The sequence below is a fragment of the Triticum urartu genome, chromosome 3A (genome assembly GCF_056163025.1).
Source record: "Triticum urartu cultivar PI428250 chromosome 3A, HENAU_Tu73, whole genome shotgun sequence".
NCBI lineage: Eukaryota > Viridiplantae > Streptophyta > Magnoliopsida > Poales > Poaceae > Triticum > Triticum urartu.
Window position 1 is genome coordinate 661822632 of NC_141875.1, and position 17380 is coordinate 661840011.

The 17380-nt window shown below is 47.4% G+C and overlaps 1 protein-coding gene across 1 annotated transcript in view; it reads left to right on the forward strand.

The window, feature by feature from the left end:
- Positions 1-6749: 6749 nt before the first annotated feature.
- LOC147981170 (uncharacterized) overlaps positions 6750-17380 on the forward strand; it is a 68918-nt gene continuing 58287 nt past the window's right edge. The window contains exon 1 of the mRNA XM_087515886.1: positions 6750-7209. Within this exon, the coding sequence (XP_087372012.1) occupies positions 6750-7209 (460 nt within the window). The remainder of the gene's footprint in view (positions 7210-17380) is intronic.

A 17380-nucleotide genomic window follows, 5' to 3' on the forward strand; every position in this document is an offset into this window, starting at 1 on the left:
CACGCCTAGGAAGTCCGGGGCTAACGCCGCTCTTAAGTTGGGTGCTTCTTTTGCGAGTAGGAGAAATACTAAAAGTTAAACTGTTAGAAGTATAAAGGCAAATAGAAAGAAGACTGAAATATCCAGCTCATGTATGAATGTCATACAAGTTTTTGATGTATAGAAGGCTGGCCAAAGATATAGTCCTTGGGAATTATGATTAAATTGTTGATCACTGATTCTTGGGTATTGTGAGTTAAATCACAAAGATACCCGCTCGATTGCATTCTGTTGCAACTCGATGTAAGAACTACTATGGCCTAAAAGACTAGCCAGAAATGAGGTTTAGGTATACACAGGGAACATAGTAAATGTTACTATACCTTCCATCGGTGTATTACCGTCTGTATTTATTTTCATAATTCATTTAGAGTTTTACACACTCTAGCTCATTGCATAAGGTATCTTGCAAGAAGGTTGTTCATAAGAGAACTTTTAATGTTCGATGTTATGAATAACGTAAGGGTCATACTTTCATTATGAATGAGATGTATGTTATGAATATTGATAATAATACATTACCTCTGGGTTTACTTTCTTGTTTCATTTTAGAGTTTCATACACTCTAGCCCATTGCACAATGTTTGTTGCAAAAGAGTTGTTCACAAAAGGAACAATTGTTGTTCAGTATTATGAATAACATGAAGGGCCATACTTCCATCCAAGATGGGATGTATGTTATGAATATTGATGGTAATATGATACATCCATAACACTGACGCTAAATGTCGCAAGACTAAAAGAATACCACACAAGTGTGGCACTGCATTTGGTCACATTGGAGAAACCCGCATGGAAAATTCCATTATGATGGATTTTGAACTCATTTGATTTTGAATCGCCTGACACTTGCAACTTTCCTCCGATGAAGTGACTGAAATACCGTTCACAGGCCATAAGGAACGAGTAACAAACTTATTGGTGCTCATACATTTGATGTGTGTAGTCCGATATAGGTTGTTAGTAGTGGATTTATCTATCTTCAGAAATGACTCAAGTAGATATATGGATATTTACTTGATGAGACGTAAGTCTGGATCTTTTGAAATCATTTGAAAGGTTTTCAAAAATGAAGTAGAAGTTATTGTAACAAGAAAATTATATTTCTACAATTCAATTGCAGAAAGGAATATTTGAGTTACAAGTTTAGCGAATGTCTGATGAGTTGTGAAAGGGGTTTCATAACTTGCACTTCCCGGAACACCACTGCAAAGTGGAAAGTCTGTGAAGATGTAATCAAACCATTTATGACATGGTAAGATCAAAGATGACATAAATAAATTTGCCATTATCCCTTTTAAAAGAGTGATGCTTTAGAGACTGCAGCTTTTACACTGAAAAGAGCTCCATCGGGTCTGTTGAAATGACACCATGGTATGGTACGCCCAACCATGTTATATCTTTTCTTAACATTTGGAATGTGGGGTTTGTGTAAAGGTTACAAACCTATTCCAAATCAGACAAGTGCTACTTTGTAGGTTATCCCAAGCAATTGGGTATTCCTCCCTCACTATACCGAGGCAAATAGTTTTGCCACGAAACGGTATGCTTTTAAAGAGAATGGTTCTTTCAAAAAGGGTGAGTGGGAGGACAGTGCAAAATCGACAAGATAATAGTATCTTCGTCATCAGGTCAAAGGAAAGGAACCTTGGAAGTAATTCCAGAGTTTCCTGCTGCGACTGATACGAAAGTCTCTACAATAAAATGTATGGACTTCGGTCGAACTTGCAGCTGAACCACGTAGGCAAAACTCGTGCAAACCTCTCAGGTGCGCAAACGAGATATTGTTGTTAGACAACAATATACCTACGATACACAAGGAAGCGTTGATGGGCCCAGACTCCAGAATTGGCTAAATGCAAATACAACCCGAGTTAGTTTCCATATAAGTGATTCAAGATTAAAACCTTGATACACCTTTCAGAAGACTTAGAGTCTATCGAATATTTATGGAACTTAAAACTGGTAACGGATAAAAATGTTTAATCCATAAAGCTCGACTTGTTGCAATAACAAGTTCAAGGAGTTGACTACAATGAGATTGTCTCACTGTAGAGATGCTTAAAGTCGGTTCGGGTTGAACTAGCAATTAATACATATTTCAATCTTGAGATATGATACATGGATAACAAAAGGATTTCCATCTAATGGAAATGAAACCTAGGACTTGTATGTGATACAGTCCAAAGTAATTTGTCGATCCAAAGGATGCTAGTAGGTATGCAAACTTCAGAGTTCCAGCGATGGACAGAAGAGAGCAAAATGGAGGTGGAATCTTCGTGTTTTGATGAAATGGTCAAAAGGGGGTTTTGACTTCATCAATGGGTAATGAAGATTCTTGTAATTCAAGAAAGTAAGTGGGAGCGCAATAATATTTCTAAAAACCTTGTGTGCTTGACACATTGGTAATTGGAAATAAATTCCTTGACACAAATTAGGACTTCATTTGAAAATAGTTTTTCGATGAAGTTCTTAGGCTAAATAGCCTCAATATTAGGCATGATGATCTATGGAGATAGATTTACCTAATGGGGCTAAGCAATGAATACATATTGACAAGATGCTAAAACCTTTTAGCATTTAAAACGCCAAGGAGTGATTCTTGCCGAAGTCACATGGAAAGAGTTTTTACAAGACTCGGTGTCCCAAAACACTGATGAGTAAAATACATGATGGAGATTCCACACACCTTCGTGTTTTGGATTAATCATGTATTCCATGGTATGTAAAACAACCAGATATGTCCGATACTCCAAAGGTGTTGTGAGTATAGATACCAAAGTGGTCAAAAGTACTGATCATAGGACAACAGTGAAAGATGTCATTTAGTACCAGAGTAGTACTGATGACATGTTTTCTCGCAAGCAGAGATTATGAAAGTGCTTGTTGTAAGTAATTACATCGATACAGTCTTCATCAATGCTCCATGCGATTTTCGATTTAAATTAAGGGGTTTTTTGTGTGATACACAATATGGCGGCACGGTAGTTTGAAATTGTTCCAAACAATATACTATGGCAATTTCTATAACAAGGCTAAGTATGTTGACGCTTTAGAAGCGACAAACAAGATGTTGAATCATATAGTTCATTCATAAACTTAGTATGGTTCCAAGATGGCTTTTGTCAATGGGACACTACTGCAGGTAGTTGCTCCATAACTCAGTCTGAGGAATCCAGGTTCGACCTGTGACTCACATAAATACAAAGCCAAGTCCACACAAAATATGAATTTTGTGAAAGCGTGAAAATGCTAGGATATGCAAAGATAAACACGGAGTTGAAGTCGTCAGATCCGTTGGACATCAGGCTATACCACAAGCGAAGCAAATTTACACCAGTGTGCCACAGGTGTAAAGTGCATTAGCATTAACTAGATTATTGACTCTAGTGCAAGTGGGAGTCTGTAGGAGATATGCCCTAGAGGCAATAATAAATGTTATTGATTATCTCCCTGTTCATAATTAGGTTTATGTTTCATGCTATAACTGCTATGGTTCCCGAGTCTGCAAATAAAACGAGGCTCGGAGGAAGGCTCGTATGCACGTGTGGAAGACTAGCACAAGTGTTGCATGATGGTTCTGTTTTCCTGATCATGGGCATGTCTATGCCAACAATTTTGAGGGCACAATGTTAGCAGAACATTTGTGTTGAATCGACCCGATTGATGTTATGCTATGAGATACATTCGTCAGAAGTTAATGGTAAATAACACAGAGATGGTTAATGTTTGCATGATTCCTTAGACCATGAGAGTATCGAGTTTCTTCATGCTTGCTTCATGAACTTTGGGGTTTGTTAAACGTCATCCGTAAATGGGTGGCTATTACGGCGGCTTACGGGTTCATGGAAAAGTATGTCAAGTAACTTAATAGCTCAAGATTGGGATTTTCTCCTCCGACGATGGAGAGATATCTCTGGGCCCTCTCGGTGTTACGGTATCCATCATCGTCTGGCCAGACACTTTGTGATTTGATCACAGGGATGCCGGAACACAGAAACGAGAAAAGAGAACAATACCGGTAACGAGGTAACTAGCATAGTGGACAAGTTGTTGATCCACGGGAATGCCAACATGTCTCACCTCGGGTATTTGTAACATATCGCGAAGCAACAAGAATAGCACACGGCAGCTGGAGGTTCACTCGAATATTCATTCGTGTGGGTATAGGGGTCAATATGGGTGTCCACGGCTCCGATGTTGATCATTGATTGGAAAGGGTTCCGGTCATGTCTATACTTCACCGAACCTATAGGGTCACACGCTTAAGGGTCATCTATCTATTGAATACTAGACAAGGAGTCTGAGAGAAAATCACCGAAAAAGTTTCGGACAGCGGAATCGTACCGCAGAGAGAGGTCATCAGATACGTTTCGATGATACCGAAAAGTTGTTTCGGGATATACCATTAAGTCAAATTGGTTTCAGCACATGCCTGATAATTCTTGGAGGATGCCAGAATCATTCTGGAAGCTTTTTGGAATTTTTTGGGATAAAAACCGGAAATGTTCCAGAGCTGCCAGTACCATTTTGGTTGTTTTTCGCAGATGAAATTTACTTATCTGAAATTGTTTCGGAACGAATCCAAAATCATTTTAGTGGGTACTGGAATTATTCTAAGACCCACAGAAATATTTTTGGATTTAATGGACGCGAAAAATTGTCTTCATGAATAGTGAAAACGCATTCTTGTTTGCTTTTCGCAGATGAAAATCACTAAACTGAAATTGTTTCAGAACGCATTGAAAATAGTTTTAGTGGGTACTGGAAATGTTCTGAGCCCACATAAATATTTTCAGTTCGAACGGACACTGAAAAATGTCGTCATGAATAGTGAAAGTGATTTTTGCTTGGCTTCTTGGAGAAGCCACCTTTAGGGCCTTTTTGGTATTTCCCCCCTTGGCTTCTTGGAGAAGCCACCCTTGGGCTTGGCCTATAAATAGGGGTGGAGGGGGCTGCCTAAAGGATGATCCCTTGCTCTCATACACATGCCATGCATTATCTGGCTTCTTCTCTCCCTCCCACGAAAAGAGTTTCGTAGAGCCGTAAGGCTGTCTGGGTTCCGGCAGGAACTAGTTCTGGACGGCGAAGCCCTGCCGGATAGATGACACCGTATGTGTGCAACCCCGTAGAGAGGTCGTAGTTTCGATCCTTTTGCCCGAGGGGCTGATTTGAGAGTGCCTCCCGAAGGGCTGTCCAAGTGACAGTCCGAGTTCTGTGAATCCTCCCGAAGGGCTGTCCAAGTGACAGTCCGAGTTCTGTGAATCCTCCCGAAGGGCTGTCCGAGTGACCGTCCTAGTTTTGAGGGTCCTCCCGAAGGGCTGTCCGCGACACCGTCCGAGGGACTGTCCGACCGCCTTCCGGAGGGCTGTCCGTGGGGCGGATGAGGGCATACATCCTCGCGGTTGGGAGGTTGTAAATCCTAGCTGCGGGGATCTGCACCGCCGTTCGTCATCGACTCTACTTCCGCTGCGCTACGAGTCGGTAACGAAAAGGATCAAACCATGTATGCAGTCTCCATAGTGGTCCTGGGCTGGTGCGTAGGTTGGAATATTTTTGTTTTCTGCTGCGTTACCCTACACCTTGGCAAAAGGCCCATATGTGATAAGGAGGACGCGGAACGTGAAGCCGCGGGTCTCCCAGACCCCTTCGTGAAGTTAACCAACCCCTTGGAGCATGACTTCATCAGGGCCCACTGTCGGTGTCAAAACGGGCGGATCTCAGGTAGGGGGTCCCGAACTGTGCGTCTAAGGTTGATGGTAACAGGAGACAGGGGACACGATGTTTACCCAGGTTCGGGCCCTCTCTATGGAGGTAATACCCTACTTCCTGCTTGATTGATGTTGATGAATATGAGTATTACAAGAGTTGATCTACCACGAGATTGTAATGGCTAAACCCTAGAAGTCTAGCCTGTATGACTACAGTATTAAGTATATCCTTTCCGGATTACACCCTCCGGTTTATATAGACACCGGGGGGGATCTAGGGTTACATAGAGTCGGTTACATAAGATGGAATCTTCAGAGTTGTTCGCCAAGCTCGCTTTCCACGCCGAGGAGAGTCTTATCCGGACACGGGTACAGTCTTCGGTCTTCATATCTTTGCATCCCATCAGTCCGGCCCATAGATAACAGGCCGGACGCCCGAGGACCCCTTAGTCCAGGGCTCCCTCAATAGCCCTTGAACCTGGCTTCAATGACAAGGTATCCGGCGCGTAGTGCTGTCTTCGGCATTGCAAGGCGGGTTCCTCCTTCCGAACTCCCAAATAGTCTCCAGACGAATTGATCGTGTCCAGACCTGTAACACACACCGCACACAACCACAGAGAGAATATAAGAACACACGACTCCAATCTGCTGACAACTTTAGTAATGTGACGTCACGCCTGTCCGGTCATAATTTTGAACCATTTTTTGCTCCACGTTTCGAGACGCGGTTGTCATTGGCACGTCTTGTCAAAGCAGAGATTGTGTCCCCTTATTACGGGACTCTCATCAACACGAGCGTGGGCAACCCAACAGTGCCATTTACACAGCCCTTGGGAGCAGGCGAATTTTAAGGCGAATGGGGGGGGGGCGTTCGATATTCACCGCCCTTATAAGGAGATAAGATTCCCCTTTCTTTTCCCACGCTTTCTTCCTGCCTCTCCGTTCTTGAGCTCCAACACCCAAGTCCTCATTCGTTCCCATTCAAACAAACACCCAACCATGTCCGGATCTGGAGGTCAAGGCAAATGGATGGCCTCCTCTGTTAAGGAGGAGGACATCGCCGAGCTTCGGGCAGACGGGTACCTGGCGAAGGAAATCACCCACCGTCTTCCAGCCCGGGGACAGATCATCCCCACACCGAAGCCCAACGAGAGGGTAGTGTTCATCCCTCATTTCCTCCGCGGGCTAGGGTTTCCACTCCACCCCTTCGTCCGCGGGATAATGTTCTACTATGGGATAGACTTCCACGATCTATCCCCGAACTCCTTCCTCAATATCTCGGCGTTCATCGTCGTGTGCGAGGCCTTCCTCCGCATCCACCCCCACTTCGGGCTGTGGCTCAAAACCTTCAACATGAAGCCCAAGGTGGTGGACGGACAACACGCAGAGTGCGGGGGCGCCATGGTGAGCAAGCTCACCAATGTCTCTTGGCCGAAAGGCACATTCGTGGAATCTATCAAGGAATGGCAGAAGCTATGGTTCTACATCATCGAACCCCGCGACCCACCTGGGCCGCGACTACCGAATTCAACTCCGACGCCCCCGTGCGGCTCACCTCCTGGGTTGAGAAGAGCCGAAACTAGTGTTCGTCGGACGAGCTAATTGCGCTGCAAACGTGTATCCAAAGTATGATCGATAGGGACATCAAGCTTGTCGACATAATCCAAGTGATGTTGGTGCGCCAAATCCTTCCCTGCCAGAGCCGAAGCCGTCCTCTATGGGATTTCAACCCAAAGAAACACCATACCCTAGTGAGGCTTTTCGAAACGACTCATGAAGATGCCTGGAAGTTGCTTTTCAAGGGCAACGAGATACCGCCGACCACTGACTCGGACCGGGGTCATGACATAAATCACCTCCCCAATGAGGTATGTTGTTTCCAACACATCCCTTACTTGCTTGTTTCAAGGATGATATCTAAGCTTTCATTACCATTGCTTTTTTAGTTCGGGTTGAAGAAGGCGAAGCAGATCCGGTGTCCGGCTCCCTTGCCCGAGGAGCCAGTCATCCCGCGCTTAGCAAAGATGCTGGAGCCGGCACCTTATAAGGCACCAGAGAAGAAGGCCATAGGAAAGGCCAAGGGGGTCTGGAGCAGCCCCCGCCGCAAGGGTACCTCGGACGCGACGCCCGAAGACAAGGCCCATTCCCCCGCCGCCGAAGACGACGTGGATCATGATGAGGAGGACGAGAGCGACTCTCCCCCTGATGGGGGGAGGAATAAGAGGGCGGCCTCCGCAACTCTGGAGGCGGAGGCGCCCCAAAGGGGGAAGGGCTCCCTCATGGATAACTCCGCATGGGACGTCGATGACAGTCCGGAGAGACGCCCCCGCGCTAAGCCTCGGGCCGCATCATAAGTACTAATACCTTATCCGCCCATGAAGTTTCCCCTCCTCATTGTATTGAGACGATTGGTTATGTTATTGTAGTCCAGCCCACAATAACCCTCCGTGATCCTCGTCAGGAGGCTCGCTGGATTCCAAGGCGATGGCCAGCGACTCCCCGCCAGCCGCACACTCCCCCGAGACCAGGGATGATGCGGAGGTGCTGTCACGAAGGACTGTTCCCGGTGGGGGAGAGGCTTAGGAGGCACCCGAAGGAGAAACCCCCGTCGCCGGACACCAAGGGGAATCAACCCCCCGGAGACTGACGGGGAGGGCCGTATACAATTCGTCCCTCAACCGGACTCAATTCTGGAGACCGAGGCGGCTCCGAAATCCAGCACGCACCCTCCTTCAAAAGAAGGGGGGATGCTTGTTCCGCCGGTGGCCCCTGTCCAACCAGGGGCACCGGATGATCTGCTGGAAGCGCTTCCATTATGGATGAGCACCGTGTCCTTATGGGCACGGTGATTGAAAGGGTTCAGTCCGCCAAGAGCGGACTAACCGAGGCCCGCGGCAACCTGCTGACAGGTTTTGAGGTAAGTGACGCCAAAAGGAGAGAATCCCACTGTAGACAGCAGCCCCTGAGACACTGTCCGGTGTTCGGAAAGAAAAAACCGGACAGAGGATCAATCTCCTATGACAGGAAACTAACTAAATTTTTCTTAAATACAATCGTCGCTGCTGGCCGCGGCCTCGCATACTGCCGAAGTCTCCGGACTGAAGCAAAAACTGGCGGAAGCCGAGGGAGAGCTGAGCCAAGTGAAGAGGCAGCTCAAGGAGAAACAAGGTAAGCAATAACCTGTTATATATTTGAAAAGAAGAAAATGATATGCGATGACCAAAATGCCATGATTTGTACAGAAGCAACCACCGAGGTCGAGGCCTTGAGAAAGGCCTTGGCCGAAGCCGAGGGGAAGGCTGTTCAACAGCAAGCCGCCCGTTAGAAGCTCAAGGCCCGGGTCGGCGAGGTCCAGCAGGAGCTCCAGGACGTGGTGAAGAAGTGTGAAGCTTTGGAGCGCGAGGCGTCGACTCGAGAGGCCGAACTTATCAAGGCTCGTCAAAGCGCAGAGGCCGCACGGAATGAGGCCCGGAATGCTCTCCAGGAGATCCAGGAGGCGAAGAAGATCACAGCAGGTAAGGCGTTTAACATGCAAAGCAAGTATGCGGAGAGGAAGTACCTTTTACTAACCTAGATTTAGAGTTGCCCAGGGGCTTTTGTGGATCTGCCGCGCAGTGTATCCGATGCTGCGGAGTTCTTCCGAGCCAGGGAAGGGGATTCTCCGGAGAAGCTGGTCTGGTCGCAATATGCTGTGCCAGAGCATCCGGTGGCCTTTGCCAATCAACTAAAACAGTTGGTCGAGCTGCACAGGATGGCCGAACTGGCCATGAAGGATTTAATAATCCGACTATGGCCAGCTGAAGCTATACCTAGCAGTTATTTTGGCTTCGGGAAGCGGGTGGTGGAGGCTTGTTTGCGGCTAGACATCGTCAAGCGATCAGTCTGCATCGAGGGTGCCCGCATGACCTTCGCTCGTTGCAAGATGTGGTGGGCGAAGATGGATGCCATCGAGGTGGCCTAGGGGACGCCGGAGGGCAAGGAGCACCGCACACCCGAGCGATATTTTGCGGATGTCCTGGAGGGACTCGACTTGTAGCAACACAGTGCGGGAAGGACGTTATTCTCGAATGAATAGATTCATATTTTGCCTTGTATGATGAAAACAAATCCGCTTTGTAATATAATTTTTTATTATGTTTTAATTGTATCCTCCTGTGCGGCTGTGTTGTATGATATCTGAGGGTTGTCTAGTCGTCAGCTTCTGCCCTCACGTAGGTAGTACGGAGGTGTTCACGGTGGTATCTAAACTATCTTGATCCAATTATATGGTCCTCGAAGGAGTTGTTTAGCGCAACGAACCAGGCAACCAGACTATACGGCTTGAACGCCCTCACTTAACCATAGGAGTTTTATAATAAAATATAGGCGCAGCCCCTGGTATACGAACCAGGGTGCTGTGAGCGTCTGATCAGGAAGTACTGATCCTTCACGTAATGCGGAAAAATCTCCAATGATTTGAGACTTCCGAACAGCTGACCGGCTCTCGCCGCATCATGACAGTTAGTTTTCGGCTTTCTCTACTGAGGTGCTCATTCGGTTTTGCAGTATTTCTCCCTTTACTACCCTAGCCGATGTAGCGGAACGTAGGGTACCAAGCACAGGAGCCGGGCAACCCAACTATTGACCAAAGACATGATTCAGAGCCAATGCATATAATGCTAAATTCGGGGTGACGAACTATACATATAAGAAGTGTTCGAACTTTTGTTGCCGTAATGTGGGGTGCTATAAAGCCCCTGGCAAACATCAAAACATACCAAAGTGTACGGGTGCTACCTGATGGGGTTATCCACAGGGAAATTGGAAAAAAGAGAAAAAGAAAACAGAAAAGATGTAAAGGTAAAAAGCTGGGGTCCTACAGCTCCAGCTACAAACTGTTTTCATTGTAATGTAATTAGTACATCAAGGCGCATTGATACAAGTAGTGCAATACGCAACAGGCTATTTAACATGCCGAAACCTGGGGAGAGCTGCATGTGGATCCTGGAAGATAGGTAGAGTTATCGTTAACAGAATCACCTAAAAAGTCCCCGTATGTCTACGCTCCTCGCCATCTTGGTGTATTTATCCTTCAAGAGGACCGATAACCAGACCACCCGATGGCGCCTGTAGGATTAAAACCTGCAAGAAAACAAGCAGAAGTGAAAGTATGTGTGTATCCGATGTCGGTTGAGCCGTGCCGTGGATCACAAGATAGCTATGCCTCCGTCGATGCCCATGGAATTTTGAGTGCGTAGTTATGTATGCGCGGCGCGCATGCCACCGCTTGATCGGGACTGAGACGGAGGCCGGATTGCTAGTCAAGCTCCTGACGAGCCGAGCTTTCCTGCTGCAGAGTAGTTCGGACCCTCTTAAGGGTGTCCAAGGGCTTGGTAGCCGAATGAAGGTTCTGCTTGAGAAGGCTGCTTTGTACTTCTGCTGCTAGGGCAGCTGTGTGCTCTTCTGTACGGAGAGAGCGTTCCGTATTGCCATTGACTGTTATTACGCCGCGTGGGCTGGGCATCTCGAGCTTGAGATAAGCATAGTGTGGCACTGCGTTGAATCGAGCAAACGCAGTTCGTCCGAGCAGTGCATGATAGCCGCTATGGAATGGGACGATATCGAAGACTAACTCCTCGCTTCGGAAGTTGTCCGGAGATCCGAAGACAACCTCTAATGTGATTGAGCCTGTACAACGGGCCTCTACGCCTAGAATGACTCCTTTAAAGGTGGTCTTTGTAGGCTTGATCCTTGATGGGTTAATGCCCATTTTTTGCACCGTATCATGATAGAGTAGATTGAGGCTGCTATCGCCGTCCATAAGGACACGAGTCAGATGGAACCCATCAATTATTGGGTCTAAGACCAGTGCGGCTGAGCCTCTGTGACGGATACTGGTCGGGTGATCCCGGCGATCAAAAGTGATCGGGTATGACGACCATGGATTGAATTTTGGGGCGACTGGCTCTATCACGTAGACGTCCCTGAGCGCACGCTTGCGCTCCCTCTTGGGGATGTGGGTAGCATATATCATGTTCACCATTTTGACCTGAGGGGGAAACTTCTTCTGTCCCCCTGTGTTCAGTTGTCGTGGCTCTTAGTCATCATCCTCGCTTTGCGATCCCTTTTCCCTGTTCTCGGCGTTTAATTTGCCAGCCTGTTTGAAAACCCAGCACTCTCTATTTGTATGATTAGGAGGCTTGTCGGGGGTGCCGTGAATCTGGCATGGACGATCAAGTATGCGGTCCAAGCTGGATGGGCCCGAATTGTTCTTTTGGAACGGCTTCTTCCACTGACCGGACTTAGAGCCACTGAATCCGGCGTTGACCGTCGTATCCTCGGTGTTGTCACTGTTGTTTCGGCGCTTGTATCTATTGCGTCGGGACTTGTCTTTGTTGCTTTTAACTTCAGGGGTGCCGGCCTCGCTTGCATTGTTTTTGCTACGGGCCAACCAACTCACTGTTGTTTTGGCTTTTCTTGGCCGAGGTGGCAAGCGAGCCATTCGCCGCGGATGCTATGCTTGAAAGCTGCTAGAGCTTCGGCGTCCGGACAGTCGACAATTTGGTTCTTTTTTGTTAAGAACCTTGTCCAGAATTTCCTGGCGGACTCTCCAGGCTGTTGAACTATATGGCTGAAGTCATCAGCGTCCGGAGGTCGAACATATGTACCTTGGAAGTTGTCGAGGAAATCCTCTTCCAAGTCCTCCCAGCTGCCAATGGAATTTTCAGGCAGACTGTTTAGCCAATGCCGAGCTGGCCCTTTGAGTTTTAGAGGGAGGTATTTTATGGCATGGAGGTCATCTCCTCGGGCCATATGGATGTGGAGAATGAAGTCCTCGATCCACACTGCGGGGTCCATCATTCCATCATATGATTCTATGTTCACGAGCTTGAATCCATCTAGGAATTTGTGATACAGGACCTCATCAATGAAGCAATGAGGGTGTGCGGGGCCTCTATATCGGGCCATATCATGACGCAGTTCTGATAGAGTCCGTCTGCGGTGTTCAGCCTACGCATGAGTGGGTTTGTGACGTCCGAATAGGTGGCCGTTGTCGCGTGTCGAGGCGGGTCCTTGCGATCCGTAGATTGATCTGGTATGCCCTGCTTTATTGTTCAGGTTCTGCCGGAGGTCATATGTATGGTCGTGGGCTAATTTACCTCTACATGAGTGATGAGGCGGGGCAGGCTGGTGTTCGCCATGAGTTGTCGTTTTGTCCCGACCACGTGGTGGTCGGTTGGCCGTATTGTGCGATGGTGGTATGTACTCCGGCGCCTCCTCGTCGAACTGAGGTAGCAATTTGCGCTTTGGGTAGCTTTTGGTTGGGTGCTTGATGCCGTATTCCTCGGCTGCTAGGACATCAGTCCATTTATCATTGAGCAGATCTTGGTCAGCTTGAAGCTGCTGCTGCTTCTTTTTCAGGCTCCTTGCCTTGGCTATTAGCTGGCGCTTGAAGCACTCCTACTCAAGAGGTTCCTTGGGCATGATGAAGTCTTCGGTGTTGAGGCTCACCTCATCTTCGGAGAGCGGAAGGTAATTATCATCCTCCGAATCTTCATGCGTGGCCTGTTTAACAGGGCTAACCTGCTCATCTTCCCGTTCATTTTGTTTGTTTGCTTTATCGACGGGGTCTTCGTTGTCTTCGGCACCTTCCGGAGTGTCATCTTCTCCCGTGCTGGTGTTGCTGTCTTTACTGCGGCATGACTTAGAGCGGCGCCGCTGATGTCGGCGCTTGGACTTTATTTCGGAAGGTTTATCCTCAACTGGGTCTTCCTTATCGTCGCCGCTGTGCTCCTTTGGTGCATCCACCATGTATACGTCATACGAGGAAGTGGCCGTCCAGCGTCCGGTGAACGGCGGGTTCTGGGCCTCTTCTTCTCCGGCATCGTCGTCCATACCATCGACGTCCTCAGAGTCATAATCAAGTTCGTCGGTCAAATCCTCGATCGTGGCTATAAAGTGGGCAGCGGGTGGGAAGTAAAATTCTCCATCGTCAGCCCCTAGTTCGAGCCGGATATAGTTCGGCTGAGAGTCCTCCGCCAAGGACAGGTTTTTAATGAGTTTAGCACATCGCCCAAAGGCGAGTGCTGGAAGATGTCTACGGCGCTGAATTTGAAGATCGATAAACGATCAAGCTCGGCGTCCGTGGGATCGCACGGTTCGGAACCTATGGCCGGAGACGAGTCCGGCGTTCCGGTGGCATAGGCATCGTGTGAGACTGGTCCATGTACGGCTCCCACGCCGTGGAATCTGCGGCCTCCGAGGTGGGGTTAATCCTCCCGTCTTTGGATGGCGCAGCCTGCTTCGGCTCTAGGGCCAGAGCGGTTACAGGAGCGATCTCCTGGATGCGGCCTGATGACAGATTTAGGTTATGATCATCGGGGTGACTGGGAGTGGCCGCTGCGGTATCGAATCCGGTGAAGATCAAGTCTCCACGGATGTCCGCGACATAGTTCAAGGTCCCGAAGCTGACCTGATTGCCAGGGGCGTAGCTTTCGATCTGCTCCAGATGGCCAAACGAGTTGGCCCGTAGTGCGAAGCCGCCGAACATGAAGATCTGTCTAGGATGGAAAGTTTCTTTGTAGACAGCGTCATTATTGACGATTGAAGGGGCAATCGAACCTTTCAGCGATAGCACAGAGGAACTCTCAATGAAAGCACTAATGTCGGTGTCAAAACCGGCGGATCTCGGGTAGGGAGTCCCAAACTATGCGTCTAAGGTTGATGGTAACCGGAGACAGGGGACACGATGTTTACCCAGGTTCGGGCCCTCTCTATGGAGGTAATACCCTAATTCCTGCTTGATTGATCTTGATGAATATAAGTGTTACAAGAGTTGATCTACCACAAGATCATAATGGCTAAAACCTAGAAGTCTAGCCTGTATGACTACGGTATTGAGTATATCCTTTCCGGACTACACCCTCCGGTTTATATAGACACCGGGGGGATCTAGGGTTACATAGAGTCGGTTACATAAGATGGAATCTTCATAGTTGTTCACCAATCTTGCCTTCCATGCCAAGGAGAGTCTTATCCGGACATGGGTACATTCTTCGGTTTTCATATCTTCACAGCCCATCAGTCCGGCCCATAGATAACAGGCCGGACGCCCGAGGACCCCTTAGTCCAGGACTCCCTCACCCACTACAAGTGGGACAAGGAAAAGAAGGTTTTTTACATGGACCATATCACGAGGAAATTGATTAGAATACTGGTAATTATTCTTTTACCACCTTAAATTTATCTTTTGATCAAGTCGACTACACATTCATAAACGGTTCACATTCCTTCTGTAGGAGAAGCAACACTAGCTTGCGGCCAAAAGCCCTGCTTCACCGATGAGGCCCAAGTGGGACACCCCTCTCAACCGGGCCTTGAACAAACTTAAGGGACTCCCTCTTTGGACCAGTGGCCGCAATATGGATGTGTGCACGGCGCCGGAGATGGCGCCACGTGGAAGGTCTTTTACAATGAGGGCCCGGAGGCCAAGAATCAAAAAAAGTTTACTCAGACGGACATCGACGAGAAGGTGAAGCTTGCGTTCGAGAAAAAGCAGCCAAGGACATGAAAAAGCAGCCGGCGAGAAAAATGAGTTGCTATAGGAGGCAGACGATGCAGCTGTACATGCGTGCAGAAATGATTTCGCTACTAACTTGATCCCGGCTATCATCAATTGGACGAAGGAAAATCCAGACAAGATGGTAGATGATTTCCCCATGCCCATTTTCATCGGGAGCAACTCGGTGAACAACACCACCGCACCATCACCTGCTCATGCAACCGGGCTTGCTCCCGCACCCGCTCACAATAGCCCATCCTTAGTCTCTGGTGCGCTAGGCGAGCCTTCGTCTTTGGCTGAACTCGACGCCCTCGCGGTAATTACATGTCGCACCAACATATTGAAGGAAATATACCCTAGAGGCAATAATAAAGTTGTTATTTCATATTTGATTATATCATGATAAATGTTTATTATTCATGCTAGAGTTGTATTAACCAGAAACTTGATACGTGTGTTGATACATAGACAAAACACTGTATCCCTAGTAAGCCTCTACTAGACTTGCTCGTTGATCAAAGATGGTTAAGTTTCCTAACCATAGACATGTGTTGTCATTTGATAAACGGGATCACATCATTAGGAGAATCATGTGATGGACAAGATCCATCCGTTATCTTAGCATAATGATCGTTCAGTTTTATTGCTATTGCTTTCTTCATGTCAAATACATATTCCTTCGACTATGAGATTATGCAACTCCCGGATACCGGAGGAATGCTTTGTGTGCTATCAAATGTCACAACGTAACTGGGTGATTATAAATATGCTCTACATGCATCTCCGAAGGTGTTTGTTGGGTTGGCATAGATCGAGATTAGGATTTGTCACTCCGAGTATTGGAGAGGTATCTCTGGGCCCTCTCGGTAATGCACATCATAAGAACCCTTGCAAGCAAAGTGACTAATGAGTTAGTTACAAGATGATGTATTACCAAACGAGTAAACAGACTTGCCGGTAATGAGATTGAACTAGGTATGAAGATACTGACGATTGAATCTCGGGCAAGTAACATACCGATGGACAAAGGGAATAACGTATGTTGTCATTACGGTACGACCGATGAAGATCTTTGATACGCCCATTTTGCATCATGCTTTTATATCGATATTTATTGCATTATGGGCTGTTATTACACATTATGTCACAAAACTTATGCATTTTCTCTCTTATTTTACAAGGTTTACATGAAGAGGGAGAATGCCGACAGCTGGAATTCTGGGCTGGAAAAGGAGCAAATATTAGAGACCTATTCTGCATAACTCCAAAAGTCCTGAAACTCCACGAAAGTCAGTTTTGGAATATATAAAAAATATTGGGCGACGAAAGCACCAGAGGGCGCCACCCACCATCCACGGGGGTGGGGGGCGTGCCCTACCACCCTGGGCGCGCCCCTGCCTCGTGGGCCCCCTAGCAGGCCTCCGGTGCCCATCTTTTGCTATATGAAGTCTTCTGCCCTGGAAAAAAGAATGAGGATGCTTTCGGGATGAGGCGCCGCCGTCTCGAGGTGGAACCTTGGTGGAACCAATCTAGGGATCTAGCGGAGCTGTTCTACTGGGGAAACATCCCTCCGGGAGGGGGAAATCATCACCATCGACATCACCATCGATCCTCTCATCAGGAGGTGGTCAATCTCCATCAACATCTTCACCAGCACCATCTCATCTCAAACCCTAGTTCATCTCTTGTATCTGATCTTTGTCTCAAAACCTCAGATTGGTACCTGTGGGTTGCTAGTAGTGTTGATTACTCCTTGTAGTTGATGCTAGTTTGTTTATCCAGTGGAAGATCATATGTTCAGATCCTTCATGCATATTAATACCCCTCTGATTATGAACATGAATATGATTTGTGAGTAGTTACGTTTGTTCCTGAGGACATGGGAGAGGTCTTGCTATAAGTAGTCATGTGAATTTGGTATTCGTTCGATATTTTGATGAGATGTATGTTGTCTCTCCTCTAGTGGTGTCATGTGAACGTCGACTACATGAAACTTCACCATTGTTTGGTCCTAGGGGAAGGCATTGGGAAGTAATAAGTAGATGATGGGTTGCTAGAGTGACAGAAGCTTAAACCCTAGTTTATGCGT